At 43.7% G+C, this 16,381-nt stretch overlaps 1 protein-coding gene across 2 annotated transcripts in view; it reads left to right on the plus strand.

Annotated features, from left to right (window-relative positions):
* PRPF38B (pre-mRNA processing factor 38B) overlaps positions 1–16,381 on the plus strand; it is a 42,168-nt gene that overhangs the window by 8,397 nt on the left and 17,390 nt on the right. Inside the window, exon 3 of one of the 2 annotated variants that reach the window (XM_073592927.1) lies at positions 9,484–9,635. In XM_073592927.1, coding sequence (XP_073449028.1) covers positions 9,484–9,635 — 152 coding nt within the window. Of the gene's footprint in view, positions 1–9,483; positions 9,636–9,682; positions 15,908–16,381 lie in introns of those variants that run through there. The other variant, XR_012235317.1, reaches the window with a different exon arrangement.

Here is a 16,381-nt window from a genome sequence, read left to right on the forward strand (position 1 = left end):
GGCTGGTCTTTAAGTGGTTAAAAATAAGAGTATAGATAAAGAAGATTAGAAATATGTAGAACATGCTTGCCTTACACCCTGGCTTCCAGTGGGTTTTCCTTTCCTAGAATCTCTAGGGACCTCAGTAATCGCAAAACTCATTTGTTTCTGCACAGTGTTAAAGAGAAACTGCAGTCTGCTCACGTAATTTGTATTAAAACCATCTTTGCTATTCTGAAGCTTCCCTCCAACCACTTTGCATATTTTATATATACTGTGATTCTGCATTTGCCAAATATGTTGCAGAAATCTCCCTCCACTTAGTCTCGCTGCATCCATTTTTAACTGGGCAGCTGAAGCTGCTGCTTGTTCATTTCCTGGATTTTCACACCCGCAGAGGCAGCTCTGCAGCTCTCACTGGCCCTCTTATGACTCACAGTATCCCCCTCCTCCCTTCCTGGCAAACTCTCAGGAGAGTTAGAGAGCTGTGCATGAGCATGATGTCATAAGCCTAGGCGAGTGATGGCGCACCTTTTTGAGCCCGAGTGCCCAAACCGCAGCACACAACCAACTTATTTCTTTCAAAGGGCCAACGCAGAATTAAACCTACCAGCGGCTCTGTACAGAGGATGGGACTGATTATCCCTCTGAATGAGCCCTAAGGGACCAAAAACGTGTGATTCTGCCAGATTCGCTCAGAATGCAGGGTTCAGGAATGCGTTGTGCTCAGAATACACCGTGCAACATACACTGACCTACCTGACACATGCACTGACCATTGCACTCGCCTACCTGACTCGTGCTTCCTGCACTACTCACATCCCCATTCCCACCCACGCCCACATGTGCTACGTGTATGTGGCCCCGCCCCTTTTCTTAAGCAGCCCAACCATTGGCTGGTGTTTGATAGCTGCTGGGTTCCGCCCACCCCCGACATTAAGCTCAATTCTGACAGCTCCTCTCTCCTCTCTTACTTGTCAGTTTCACACACAGTTACACTCGGCTCAGTGTGAAACCTGCCAGTTCCAAACCAGCGCCACCGGCCAGTGCCATCTGTTCCAAACCAGTGCCATCTGTCAGTTTCAAACCAGTGCCACCTGCCAGTATCATCTGCTAACCAGTGCCACCTGCCAGAGCCAAACCAGTACTGAGGATATCAAGTGTGTAGTAGAGTGACAGGAGCAAGCAGGGAGGAATTGAGTGGGTGAGGTGTTTTTTGTTTTGTTTTTTTAAATCGGCCTAAAATATCGGCATCATGCATCGGCCAGAGAAAAACCCATATCGGTCGACCTTTATTTACAGTAGTGATTATTTGCTCTTTGTACTTTTTTTTTTTTTTTTTTTACCCCATTATGTTACTGGCCGATTAATCGATTTATGAAAATAGTAATCAATTTCATAATCGATTAGTTGTTGATTAATCGATTCGTTGTTTTGGCCCTAAAGTGCACATCTTGTTAGATTTCCTCTTCCTGTTCAGGAATGGGAGTGGATTATTGGCATACAGCCAAGACAGCTGATTGGAGGAAAGGCACACACCCCCACTCTACATTGGCAAAGGAAGGAAGTAATATGCAGAGCTCTGCTGTGAGATGGCAAGCTGTCTGCTAGTCTATTTATAGCAACCTCTCATGACAAACTTTAGGCTGCTTTTATCTCCTGTGTCAGAGAACTGTCAGAAGTTATCAGGCTGATAACAGAGATCCCAGACTCTGTGCTTTGGAGAGAGATAAGAAAACACTACAGATGTATGTGCCCTGCTCAAATTTCATGAATCTGGTTTACATCCACTTTAACTTCCCATGCTTGAGGTGCCATCCATTCCCAATGGGTATCAGGGCACACATTATACCTTTTCAGAGAATGTCTCATTATGGCTGCTTGGTAGTTTACCCTTACGGTGTTGGTAAAGGGTGTCACTTGTCGGAGGCATGGATAGTTCTGACAAAGCGGACGATGCCATGCAGAATGCTTTGTATTTTGCATCGTTCACATTTTTTGCAGATGACTGGCCATACAGGTGGCACACATTTGCAAGAAAACGGCAAAAAAAGTCTGGCGCCAGAAAACTGGGACATTTGTAACAATGGGAGTAATTCTTTATGTCCTACTTGTGCCCAATAAGCAGCTATATGGATGAACACACTCGGTCGAGGCTCTACATCGTCTCCCGGTCCACACTAAAGTTGGGTTTTCCCTCCCCCTTCCCCGTTTGTATGGATTTCATAGGGGATGCATGAGGATTCCATCACTGCAGCAAATCTATCAACAAGCCAGTCCATTGGCCACTGCCATAAGGTACCATTATAGTGGTGAGCAGGCTGATTGTCTACCATCTAAGCAAAGAAGAATTTTAATAGTTTTTTTTTAATAGAAAAAAAATCATCTTATGGCAACAATAAATCGATAAATGGTTCTGATTGATTTTTTTTTTTGCCTGTTTATCTGTCCGCCAAAGACTGGCTCCATTAGCGCTTTTCCTCATGGTTGCCATTGACTTGACTGTATACACATTTGCAAAGGTTAGTTCAAAGGTAGTCTGGCCCAGGTTAAAACTGCTACCCAGATTTGTCAATGCAGTCAAGTATTCCTCTTTCTCGCAAGCAGCAGAAATGCCTTTGCCATAAAAGGTGCTTGTAGAGTCACAACCTGAGAAGTTAAGGTTTCCAATAAGTGTCTCACACACTGATGCCAAGGGCTGACACATTAGCGATGTCAGTGATCCTTGTTGAGATAATTAGCCAAAGTAATTGCAAAAACACACCAAGTACGACAGCTGGTCCGCAAAGACCAAATTCAATGGCCTCTGTCAATACTACAGATGAGACAGCACAAGGACACTTTATAGTGCAGCATTGATATTAAAGATGCTTCTCCCATTATGACATGCCCATGGCCACCCACGTCAGATGATTTAAATGTGAGTAAAGCAAAATCTGTTTTGCTACTTGAGCTGTACATTCTGATTTGTTGGATTACTGGTGCAACTGAGGAACCAACACTGGCCCATTATGTTGATATTCCTGATGGTTTGAACCTAAAGGTTCTATCTATTTGTCAAGACATTGGGGTTTATTTACTAAAGCCACATCCACTTTGCACTACAAGTGCACTTCGAAGTGCGGTTGCTGTAGATCTGAGGGGAACATTGCAAGAAAAATAAACAGTATTTTTGCTTGTATATGATTGGATGATGAAATCAGCAGAGCTGCCCTTCATTTCAGATCTTCCTCTAAGATCTACAGCGACTGCACTTCCAAGTGCACTTGCAGTGCAGAGTGGATTTGCCTTTAGTAAATCAACTCCATTGTGTATCTCGCATTTAAGGCAGACACCTCAATCTTGTGTCTTCGTCGAACTGTTCACCATTTAACAGGTTCATCACAAATTGTGTATTTTCTAAATGTAATGGAGGGTGTACAAAGTTAAAGTTGAAGATCTGACATGTGATCATGAGGAATGTGACACCAGGGTGTTTTTTCATGCTAAACATGCAACCCAGAAGCATCAAACTGTAGTCATCAAGACCCACGATACTGATGTGGCACTGATTGCTTTAAAGGGGAGTTCCACTCAAAAGCGGATCTCCTGCTTATCTGTCTCTTCCCCCCATGTTTTGGCACCTTTCGGGGGGGAAGAACAGGTACCAGTTTTTGACAGATACCATTCCCCACTTCTGGAGATGGCTCCACAGGGCCGTCCCTTGGAAGTTTGGCCTCCTTCCTCTGCCGCCGGGCCAACTAGAAAGCGCTTTGCGCATGTGCAGTAGGGAACCGCCTGTAAAGCCGAAAGGCTTCACTGCCGGTTTCCCTTGGCAGGAATGGCTGCGGCCGATCCAAAAATCGCCTGGGGTGCTGACATCGTGGGAACCCTGGACAAGTAAGTGTCCTATTATTAAAAGTCAGCAACTGCAGTATTTGTAGCTGCTGGCGTTTAATTTTTCGTGAGTGGGCTGGAGCTCCTCTTTAAGTCTTCTTCAGCAAGATTTACCATGTAGGTTGTTTGTTTTTTTTTTTTTTTTGTTTTTTTCACAGGTATTGGCAACAAAACAAGGATCGTTGACTTAGCTCATGTGTCATCAGCTCTTGGCACCAGTGTGTGTGTTTGGCACTTATTGGGATCCATACCTTCTCAGGTTGTGACTCTACACGCCTTTTATGGCAAAGACAAAAACACATTTTTTGTTGCTTGTGGGAGAGGGGAATACCTGGGCCAGTCTACCTTTTGAACTACTTTGCAAATGTGTGCCACCTGTATCCGCCAGTCATCTGCAAAAAATGTGAACGATGCAAGATACAAAGCAATCTGCATGGCATTGTCTGCTTTGCCAGAACTATCCATGCCTCCGACAAGTGACGCCCTTTACCAACACTGTAAAATGGCAAACTACCAAGCAGCCATAGTGAGACAATCTCTGAAAGGTATAATATGTGTCCTGTCACCCATTGGCAATGGATGGCACCTTGAGGATGGGAAGTAAATAGTGACCTGGATGACTTGAAATCCTGCCCCTGAAAGTGTGTTGCAGGTAGTCATACAAGTACAGGCGCACAAGACTAGAGAATAAAAGTATATATAAAACTACCATGGGGGAACCATGACCTGAAAGGAATATAATATGTTAACAACAATGTATAAAGGAAGAGAAGGGGGAAGGGCAGAGGGAAAAGTCCATGACTAATAAAAGTCCATGTATGAACCAAAAAGTTAATTTAAATATTGGTATGGTGATGGATCCACACACAGGGCTGCCTTCAGCAGAGAACTGAAACCATGTTCCAATAACCTAAAAAAGGAGCACAAGGAGAGAGGCGCCTCTGGGTGTAGAAGTTTTAAAATCTAGTTTAATAAATATATATACACAGGCAACTCACAAGTGTGAAGTCATCAAAAACGTGTGGTAGCAATATCCATCATGTAGGAGTCTGCATCCACCGCAGCCGGCTTCCACATTCAAGCGGTGTCCGGAGAACATACAGCCTCACACGCGGCAGGCAGGAGGACGCCAATGACCGATCTGATGTCTACATGATGGATATTGCTACCACACATTTTTGATGACTTCACACTTGTGAGTTGCCTGTGTATATATATTTATTAAACTGGATTTTAAAACTTCTACACCCAGAGATGCCTCTTTCCTTGAGCTCTTGTTGCAGATAGTCCACTGCAGTTGCAAGCAAGGCAAATGTGAGACTGGAAGATGTTCCGGTATGTCTGCAAGACTGGCATAGAGGGGGATGGGGTTGCATTTTCAGTCATTTCAGCCAACCTGTGTTAAAGAGTGCTGCTTTCTTTGATTACACCAGGGGTAGGCAACCACTGGCATAGGTGGCACACTAAGCCTCGTTTGCCGGAACTCGACTCCCTCCCCATCAGCAGAGAAGTGTCAGTGAGTCTCTAATGCATTCCAATTTCAGAGTTCACCGCACCTGCACTGAGGGGGAGGCACTGTGCCCCCATACATTGTAACGGATGGGAAACATTGTTTGGGTCTCCAACTTTGCTGTAGCTGTAGGCAGTCCCTGTTTCCAGGAGGAGGACTGTCATTGGCCACTACTAAAGCCAATCACAGTCCTGCTAGCCCCGCCCACCATCTGGAGGAAGATGACTCGCTCGATTGCCACTACCAATCTCAGAAGGGATTTCACTGTGATTGAGAACCACAATCAGGTGACAGTTTGTGCAATTACTGAGCTGTTTTTTGTGTGGTGTTTTTTTTTTTTTTTGTTCACAATTACATACATTTATGGATTGTGACATAAAAACTGCAGGATATTTTGTGGAGAACTTTTAACATAAAGTCCATAGGGGTGTTTATGCAAAAATGCATTTAAAAAGTAGTACCCAAATGTGGGAACGAAAACATTTTTTTTTTTCCTAGTTAACCTTATGGCCTAAGAAGGCTGAGGGCATCTTGCAGCAGCACTAGAGAGGGGCTTGCACTGTGTAGAGCTTTTTCTATAGCTTCATTTGGTGGTGTGTGTTTTTTTTTTTTTTTTTTTTTTTTTTTGTTTTTTTGTTTTTGTTTTTTTTTTTTTCAAAGGTACAATTCTGGATCTTTTATTTAAAAAAAAAAAAAAAGTTAGAACTTCTTACGCAACCTTTTACAAAATATTAAGTGCTGGTTCACGCCAGACCCAGTTCTGTGCGCTTTTTTTCTGCTCAAAATGCATGCACAGTGTTTTCTATGTATTCCAATGGCTCTAGTTCACACCATGCAGTCAGTTTCCAGTACAGAAACTGACCGGAAACTGACTGCATGGTGTGAACTAGAGCTATTGGAATACTTGGAAAACACACTGTGCATGCATTTTGTGCAGAAAAAAAGCGCACGGATCTGGGTCTGGTGTGAACTAACACTAAAAGTAAACTTTAATTTAAAAGTGAAAAAGATCCTATACAATCTCCTGGAGCTAGCTGATTTATTAATAATAATAATATTATTATACAGGATTTATATAGCGCCAACAGTTTACGTAGCGCTTTACAACTTGAGGGTAGACAGTACAAATACAGTACACTTTGATACAGTGGGAATCAGAGGGCCCTGCTCCTTAGAGCTTACAATCTAAGATTAATGTGCTGAATCAAATGCATTCAGATTCATTTTTTGTCTACTCATCTCAAGTCAACTGCAAGGATGGACAAAATTGGTTATCTTAGTACTTCTTTTTTAGTTCAATGAAAAAATAGAATTTTATAGCTTTATTGCACTTGGAGACCACAGAGTGAGGAGCTTAGAATGTTGTTGGCATGTATGCCTTTTATGCCGCGTACACACGACCGGACTTTTTGGCATCAAAGGTAGACGGGATGAATCCAACGGACATTCCGATCGTGTGTGGGCTTCATCTGACCTTTTCTGTCAAAATATGACGGACCTCAGAAATAGAACACGTTTCAAACCTTTCCGACAGACTATTCCTATAGAAAAAAACGTTCGTCTGTATGCTAGTCCGACAGGCCGAAAACGAAGCAAGGGCAGCTACTGGCTATTGAACTTCCTTTTCTAGTCCGGTCGTACGTCATCACGTTTGAAACGATCAGACTTTGGTGGGATCGTGTGTAGGCAAGTCCGTTTCTTCGGAACTCCGTCGAAAAAAGTCCTTCGGAGTTCAGTCCGACAAGAAGTCCACTCGTGTGTGTACGCAGTATAATACACATTGAGGTTGTTTAAAGGCAAATACACTTGAAGTGCACATTATATCTGCTCTGAGGGGAAGCTCTGCTGACTTATATCACGTGCGAGCAAAATTGCCGTGTTGTGGTTTTTTTTTTTTTTTTTTTTTTTTTTTCTTCTTCTTGCATGTGATTTTGAGTTTTCTTAGCAATGTGAAGCTTTACCTCATTTACTAAGCCCAGGAGCAAGTGCACTTACAGTGCACGGTACATTTGCCTTTAGTAAATCAACCCCATTGACTTTCAGCATTTCCTTGGTAGCCAGTCAACTGCATGGCTCTTTCAAAAATGGATTCCTTCTCGGTGAAGGATCAGCCTGGGCACTGGAAAAACTGCAGCTGCTTTCTCATTTCAGTTATCAATGTCATGCCCCATTTGCTGTACCCCTTAGAGCTGTACGATTCTGGCCAAAATGAGAATCACAATTTTTTTGTTTAGAATAAAAAGATCACGATTCTCCCATGATTCTTGCAACTTAAAATCTTTCCCATTATACAAAAAAAAATGGGCTAACATTACTGGTTAGTTTTTTTGTTTTTTTTTTTTTTTTTTTTTGTTTTTTTTTTTTTAATTCGTTAAAGTAATTTTTTCCAAAAATTGCATTTGAAAGACCGCTGCACAAATAGTGTGACAAAAATTATTGCAACAGCCACCATTTTATTCTCTAGGGTGTCTACTAAAAAAATATATATAATGTTTGGGGGTTCTGAGTAATTTTCTAGCAAAAAAAAAATATATATTTTAACTTGAAACCAACAAATGTCAGAAAAAGGTTTAGTGTTTAAGTGGTTAAACTTTCCTCACACACTCAGGTGTTCGTTTATGAAGCAGTGAAATCTATTCACTGCTTCATTCCCTGGCATTCACAGAGGAGATCTTTCACCTCTGTGTGCCTGTTTATGAAGCAGAGTAGATCGCTTCACCTTTGGAGGAGTGAAACAATCTACAAACTCTTCCAACAGTGGAGAACGGCCCCTGATACTGGACTCTCGTAAGACTTTACGAGTTTACAGTACCAGAAATTCACAGAAACACCGAGATATGAGTTTATTAAGCAGTGATAAATTATCACCGCTCAATACACCGACAGACAGCGTGGTTAATGTTAATAAAATAACGAGTCCCCCCCTACGTTTTTAGAGAGAGAGATAATATATTACACATTTTATATATACATGTGTGCACACATAAATATGACAGGGGACATGGTTACAATGTTGGGGGGGGGGGGGGGGTCTGAACGAGGTAGGAGGAAGTTAAAAATCTTCCTCCTCCCCCCTCAGATCCCCCAGATAATCTCTTCACTCCCCAATTCTCCACCTCTCCACCTCTGAGCTGGTGAATCGGGCAGTGTGAATTCTGACACAGATCGCCAGTGAAGCGCTGAGATCGCAGCTTCATAAACTGGCCATTACTGTGTCAGTCAATGAGGATTCTCGGTGTGCGGAGATCATCGGCGGGAGAACAAGTTCGAAAACTTCTCCCCCCGATTATCTCTGTTTCATAAACTGTTTATGGACTGTGATCAGTGGTGATCCTTGGGATCACCGCTGATCACTGCTTCATAAACGGTCACTGAAGTCTATTCCATTGATAAATTGTTACAATGTTTAGACTTGGTTCAACTGATAAAGAATGTTTTGATTCTTGGCAAGCTGCCCGTTTTTTTTTTTTTTCCTTCCTTTTGACGGCTGTGGCTTCAGAAGAGCAGAAAGAATTCTTTGAATAGCAAGAATCGTGAAACACTTATCAAGATCGCAACGGGAAAAAAAATTGCGATAACGATTCTTGACTATTAAGCAGCTCTAGTACCATTGACTACTCTGCAGTGGTATTCAGCCCAAAACCAACCATTAGATGTGGTGGCTGCATCAGTTTTCTTTTCATTGGCTTTTCTCCCCGTTTTTTCATCTGGTGATCTGGCCTATAATTCACCATCTGTATTAGTGAGGTGCAACATCAGAGGCATTAAAAAAAAAAAAACTTGCTGGCTGGATTACCAGATGAAAATAATAGCCTGAAAAGGAAAGAATACAACCATCTCATCTAAGAAACTGAAAGCTGCAATATAATGTTTGCTTTTGGGTTTAATACTGCTTTAAAAGACGGCAGTGTTTCCCATAGTAAAAAGCTAGACCCTTTGCATAAATGATAGGGTCAGGCAAGTGGTAGGAAAGCCAATAAGGCTTTTTAGAGGCACTAGCTATTTTAACAGAATAATGTTGGCGTTTTCTCATGCTGGGTGGGGGGTCTTTGGAAGGGAAGATCGGTTTGTGCATCTTATTGTTAAATCTGTTTTCTTTTTCACTGTTCCCCTCATAGGTACGTGGGGTTGGGACTGGAGGTATTGTATCAACTGCCTTCTGTCTGCTCTATAAGCTGTTCACATTGAAGTTGACAAGAAAACAAGTAATGGGTCTCATCACGCATACAGACTCCCCATACATCAGAGCACTTGGTTTCATGTATATAAGGTAAGGAGTTTCCATACCTGCCTAGCTATCGATGGCAGGGCTGATTTTATATCAGTGTTGGATATTGCTACACATCTAACATTTTTAATAAGTAAGCCATCTCTGGTTCCTTTAGGCCTGATTTACACCTATGCATTTTTTTTGCATTTTGCAGATTTGCACTGCATTCCATTTAACATGGATTCCTATGGAACACGTTCTGTAGTGCTAAAAATGCATAGGTGTGAACCAGGCCTTAAGGAGAGTTCCATTCACTCCTTGCTCTGCAGATGCAACAGGAAGTGAGAGAAACTCTCTCCATAATGAGGAAGTATCCTCACCTGCCATCACAACAGTGTCCCAATTGAGAGTTTTCCTAGATCATCCTATTGTAAAAACTCAATTTCAGTCCTTGTGACAGAGGTCACTAATGCAAATATGAAGAGTGAATTTACCTAGTGGGGGCATGGCAAGAAAAACTTGGTGTATGCTGAGAGAAGCACCAGACACAATTTTTAGAATTCAGAAATTTGTTTTGCTGAGAGTCCCTAGATACATTGAGATAATCTTAATGTAGTAGTGTAAATATTCTCACTAGAGTAATAATATATTGACAGTATAGCTAACATTTTAACAATACACAAATTACATGTTTAATATCATTTCTACTGTCTAATTTTTCTTCCCTTAATATGATCTATTTCACATTGTATTAGTTTTCAGGCCTTTTTCTATTTATATAATTTTTTTTAATAACTTCTCTGATATTAGACTACTGTACTAAGATTATCTCTCAAAACCCCCGTTATAGTTATTACTTGCTTAGTTGATTTTCTCCCCTCGTCTTTCAGGACAGCACCTGGAGAGAGCACAGCTCCACCCACTTTTCCCAGGAAACACTGCAGTCAGTTTTTTCTTTAAAGACCGGACGCTTCCACCATGGCCTCAGTTGTAGTGTTTCCTCCGCCATGGTGGAAGCGCTGTAGGGAGCCAGGGGTGTGCTGCGCTTTCTCCAGGTGGAGAGTTGGGAGCATACCGGTATTTCGTTTTTTTCTGTGCACAGGCCAGCCCAGCTTCCTCCCTTTACGTGCGGGGGTTGCTCCGGCGTCCTCCCCTCTTCATACCCGGCGAGGGTCAGGCTGCTGGGGGTCCCCGCTCCCTCAGACCGGTGGCTAGCTGGGGAGGAGCGGCGTCTCCTCTTCATCCCCAATGCTCAGCCTTCCGGGTTCCGGTGGCGAGCGTGTCACTACAGTCAGGGGCGGGACCTCCAGCGGCGTGACACGGCTTCCGGTTCCGGCCGCTGGAACGCAGGAGGAGAGGGCGGTCTCATCGGCTGACGTCATTTCCGGCCCTCGCAGCGGCGAGCGGACCGGGAAACTTTAAATACAGGCACCTGACACCATTGGGAATCCTGGCAGCATGGAGGAGGAACAATCGGTGGTGGCAGGAGCAGGAGCCACACAAGTCAGCCAGGCCCAGGTAAGCGGGGACAGAGGTCTCTGTAACTTACTCTATGGGCATGTTTTAGTTTCCCTCTTTGTTAAATCTGGGAATTTTAAAGAGCCTGCAACACTCTTCCTGTGTATTGAAGCAGGAAGTAAGTGTGTTTAAGGATTGTGAAGTAAATCTGTGGGGGGATTTACTGGCTGAGTTTAAGTAGAGGGGTTAAAGTGTTAGCTCCTCCATTTTTTTCAGCATGCTGTTTGTTTGTAGGGTAAAAACATACGGTTTTATTTGCTTATGTATTTCAGAAGGCAAAAGAAAAGACCAAACATTCCTCTTTTTCTGTTAAAAAGAAATGCCCATCTTGTAAAAATGTGCTTAAAGAGTCTTGGGCAAAAGTGTTATGCAAAGGATGTATTGCAGACTTAGTGAAAGAGTAAACCACTCCTACTACACCTGTGGTTCAGCAAGATTTACTGAGCTCTTTCAGAAAAGATTTGGCTGATACTTTTGAATCTTTCAGATCTTATCTTGACAAACGTCCAGCTGCAGGTAGCAGCTCAGTACCTCGTTCCCAGTCCTCTGTTTCTGCATACATAGGGGGCAGTGACTCGGAAGAGGAAGATCGTAGCATGGCTACGGAATCTGAGGAAGAAGCAGAGGAAGAGAACGAATCTTCTTCTTCTCGTTATAAATGATCTCTAGAGGAGGTGGACGATCTGCTAAAAACTATCCACACTATTCTAAATATTACAGAGGATAAAACCCTGCTATCGTTACATGCCAAAATGTTTCAAGGCATGGGTGAAGTGAAGCACAGGGTGTTTCCGGTGCATAAGTTTCTGTCAGAAACAATTAAAAGGGAATGGAAGGACCCAGAGAGGACCCCTTTCTTTCTTTTCTAGATCCCTCAAACGCAGGTTTCCCTTTTTGAAGAAGATAGCACACAGGTCTGGAACAAAAAACCTGGATGCGGCTTTCTCTCAAGTGTCGAGAAACACCGACCTTGCGTTTGAGGACATGGGTATCCTCAAGGATCCCATGGATAAAAGGGCCGACTCCTTGCTGAAGAAAGCTTGGGATTCCACCCTAGCAAATCTAAAGCCAGCTATGGCCTCAACAGTGGTGGCCAGAAACCTAGAGCTTTGGCTGGAACAACTAAAAGCTCACATCGAGGCAGGGACCCCTCGTAAAGATCTTTTAGAGACACTACCGGTACTACTGAAAGCAGTAGGATATATAGCAGATGCTTCAGCTGAATCAGTCAGGATGTCAGCCAGATCCTCTGCCTTAATTCAACTTGTAGAGCTTTATGGGTCAAGACTTGGACCGGAGATACAGCCTCAAAGACCAAGCTGTGTGGTCTACCCTTTGAAGAGGATTTGGTTTTTGGCCCGGGTCTTGAAGCCATACTGGAAAGAACGGCTGACAAGAAAAAGGCCTTCCCCATTAAGAAAAAGGTGATCCCTCAGGGCAGTAAAAATTTTCGTCCTTTTTGGAAAACCTCAGATACAAAGGAGACAGGTTATAAAAGACCTTGGAGGTCTCAGAGAGGCAGGGGCAAGTCAGGGGTGCTATTTCGCCCCCCTACCCCGAATACAAAGAGCCAGTGACTGTCCTCCGACTGTGGGAGCAAGGTTACAGACCTTCTTTCCACAGTGGCAGAGGATAACAGACAGTGCGTTTTATCCTCAAGACCATAAAAGAGGGTTACGAGCTGGAGTTTTCACAACCACCTCCGGTTCGGCTTTTTATAACTCAAGCTCCCAGAGATCCAGAAAAGCTTGCAGCTATGACTACAATTCTACAGGAATTATTTCAGCAAAAGGTGATCATAAATGTTCCCCCCAAAGAAGTGGAACAGGGGTGCTACTCGCACATATTTCTGGTAAAGAAGCCTTCAGGCAAATTCAGATTAATTCTGAACCTGAAGATTCTCAACAGATCTGTCAGGTACAAAAAATTCAAGATGGATACGATCTTTTCAGTGAGGGGTCTCCTGATCCCACACTGTTTTATGGTATCCATAGACCTGAGGGATGCATATCTCCATGTGCCTATAGCCCCAGCATCACAAAAACACCTCAGATTTGCAATCAGGATGGGAGAGTCTATCGTACATCTTCAGTTCAGAGCTCTCCCTTTCGGGCTGTCATCCTCTCCAAGGATATTCACGAAGATCCTGGCAGAGGCCTTAGCCCCTCTCAGAGTAGAGGGAATCTCGATTGTCCCATATTTAGACGATCTTCTATTATTTGCCAAAACAAGGCACGTATTAGAGAAGGATCTGGAAAGGACAAAGAGACATCTGGAGAGCCTGGGCTGGTTAATAAACAAGGAAAAATCAAACATGATTCCATCACAGATAATAAAATTTCTAGGTTACACTATAGATTCCATACAGGAGAGAATCTTCCTCCCAGAGGAAAAGATTGTAAAACTTCAGAATGTGGTAAAAAAGACCCAGACAAACCTGCCGATTTTCTATCAGGGCAGCTATGTCCGTCTTGGGGCTCCTTACTGCAGCGATACCAGCAGTACAGTGGGCACGTTTACACGCAAGGGATCTTCAGCAGACAATCTTGAAAAATTGGTCCTATGGAGAGTCCCTAGAAAAAATGATAATAATATCCCCTCGAGTTCAGAGGAAACTCTGGTGATGGAGGAGTCACTCCAATCTGGTCGGGGGCCTGCTCTGGTGTTTTCCCCGGGAGAAGAGGTTAACAACAGATGCGAGTTCCTGGGGTTGGGGCGCCCACCTGGAAGGACAGATGGCTCAGGGGAATTGGACGAACAGGGAAGCCAGGAGATCCTCCAATTGGAGGGAACTAAGGGCTATTCTCCTAGGACTATGGGCTTTCGAGAAACTAGTCCAGGGTCACCATGTTCAAGTACTATCAGACTATGCCACAGCAGTGGCATATGTGACAAGACAAGGAGGTACGAGAAGCAAAGTCTTGCTAGCCTTGTCCCTTCAGATTCTATCCTGGGCAGAAAACAATTTAAAGTCCCTAACAGCGGTACACTTAAAAGGGGATCTGAATCTAGTGGCCGACTTTCTAAGCAGAAAAAGGATACTAGAGGCAGAGTGGAGTCTAAACAAGGAGGTATTCCAAAAATTAATAGAGAAATGGGGAGCTCCTCAGATAGACCTGTTCGCATACCAGAAGAATTCAAAGGTGAAAGCCTATTATTCACTAAACAGGCATGATCAGGCGAGAGGGCTGGATGCGCTGGCACAACTGTGGAACTTCCACTTGTGCTACACCTTTCCCCCCTTTCAAATGATCCCTTTGGTTTTAAAGAAATTACAACAGGAGTCCACAAGTATGATCCTAGTGGCTCCTTTTTGGCCCAAGAGGCCCTGGTTTGCAACTATACAGAGGATGGCGGTGGAACCTCACTGGGTCCTTCCACTTCAAAAAGATCTCTTAACCCAGGGTCCCCTTCAGCATCCGAATATCGACCAGCTCAAGCTGACGGGGTGGTTACTGAAGAGCAGATTCTAAAAAGAAAAGGCTTCTCAGATAAACTGGTGTCAACCCTGTTAAGTAGCCGAAAAAAGGTTACCAGAGGTATTTATTTTAAAACATGGAAGCGGTTTAGTTCCTGGTGCATGACTAAAAAATGTTCACCACAGGAATTGCCTTCAATATTAGAGTTTCTCAATGAAGGAATGGAGATGGGTTTGGCAGCCAGTACCCTAAAAGTGCAAGTGGCTGCATTGTCGGTTTTTCTTGAGAGAAAGTTATCTCAAGAGCTGTTTATAATTAGATTTTTTTAAAGCATTGGCCAGGCTTAGGCCAATACCTTTTTAAATCCTTTCCTAAATGGGATTTATCATTGGTGCTACAGGGGTTGATCAAATCACCTTTTGAGCCCCCAGAGGAAGCAACTATAAAATTATGGTCGCTCAAATTAGTCCTGTTGGTAGCAATTACCTCGGCCAGAAGAGTTAGTGAATTACAAGCTCTATCTATAATAGAACCCTTTTGCTTTATATTTCCAGACCGGGTAGTGCTGAAAACTGACCCGGGTTTTTTGCCAAAGGTGGCAACCGTTTTTCATAGGGCACAAGAGATAATTTTACCTACTTTTTGTCCTACACCATCCAACTCTAAAGAGGAGTCTTTTCATACTCCTGGATGTGAGAAGATGTTTTACTTCATTATTTAGAAATCACAAGAGACTTTAGGAAGTCAAATTCTCTTTTTATTCTTTTCTCTGGATCTCGTAAGGGTCATAGTGCTTCCAAAAGCACTATAGGCAGATGACTAAGAATGGCTATTAGTGAAGCCTATAAAGCTTCAGGGGCTGATCCTCCCACAGGGGTAATGGCCCATTCAACAAGGGCAGTAGCAACGTCCTGGGCGGAAAGAGCAGGGGCTTCTCCAGGTCGGATCTGTAAAGCGGCCATGTGGACAAGCTTCTCCACCTTCACCCGCCACTACAGGTTGGACTTGCTATCAGCATCGGAACAATTGTTCGGCAGGAAAGTCCTGCAGGCGGTGGTCCCACCCTAGAGTAAGTACTCTTTTACCATCTCCAGGTGCTGTCCTGAAAGACGAGGGGAGAAAAATCCTAGTTAGACTTACCGGTAATGGTATTTCTATGAGTCTTTCAGGACAGCACCGATGACCCGCCCTAATGGTTTGTGTAACATGTGGTGTTATTATGTTTTGCTTATCTAATTTCAGCATGGCTGGAGGTACTCTGTGAACAACTGAGGCCATGGTGGAAGCGTCCGGTCTTTAAAGAAAAAACTGACTGCAGCGTTTCCTGGGAAAAGTGGGTGGAGCTGCGCTCTCTCCAGGTGCTGTCCTGAAAGACTCGTAGAAATACCGTTACCGGTAAGTCTAACTAGGGTTTTTCCCCTTCCCGCCGAGCGTACGCAGATGTGCGGCCTCGGCTTTCGGGGGTTATACCTGGATGATGCCCGCAGCTGCAGGCATCATCCCGGTACTGTTTTTTAGAGCCGGCGATCGGCTTTCCAGGGATAATAGCCGCTCGGCTGTTATACCGGAGGAGCGTGAGGGGACGTCCGCCCCCATGTCCCACCGGGAGGCTCGATCGACAATCCGCCACCTCCAGTGGCTAGGGACAGACTGGCACGAAGCCGGAAATGGTTATAAAAAACTTTTTTTTTTTTTTTTAAACACAATTTATTAATATAAAAATAAATAAGAAAAAAAAAATTTTTAAGCGCCCGCGAGCTCGCACAGCAATGAAAACGCATAAGAAAGTCGCCCCCGCATATGTAAACGGTGTTCAAACCACACATGTGAGGTATTGCCGCGATCGTCAGAGCGAGAGCAATAATTCTA

The sequence above is a fragment of the Aquarana catesbeiana genome, linkage group LG07 (assembly GCF_042186555.1).
Source record: "Aquarana catesbeiana isolate 2022-GZ linkage group LG07, ASM4218655v1, whole genome shotgun sequence".
Lineage (NCBI taxonomy): Eukaryota > Metazoa > Chordata > Amphibia > Anura > Ranidae > Aquarana > Aquarana catesbeiana.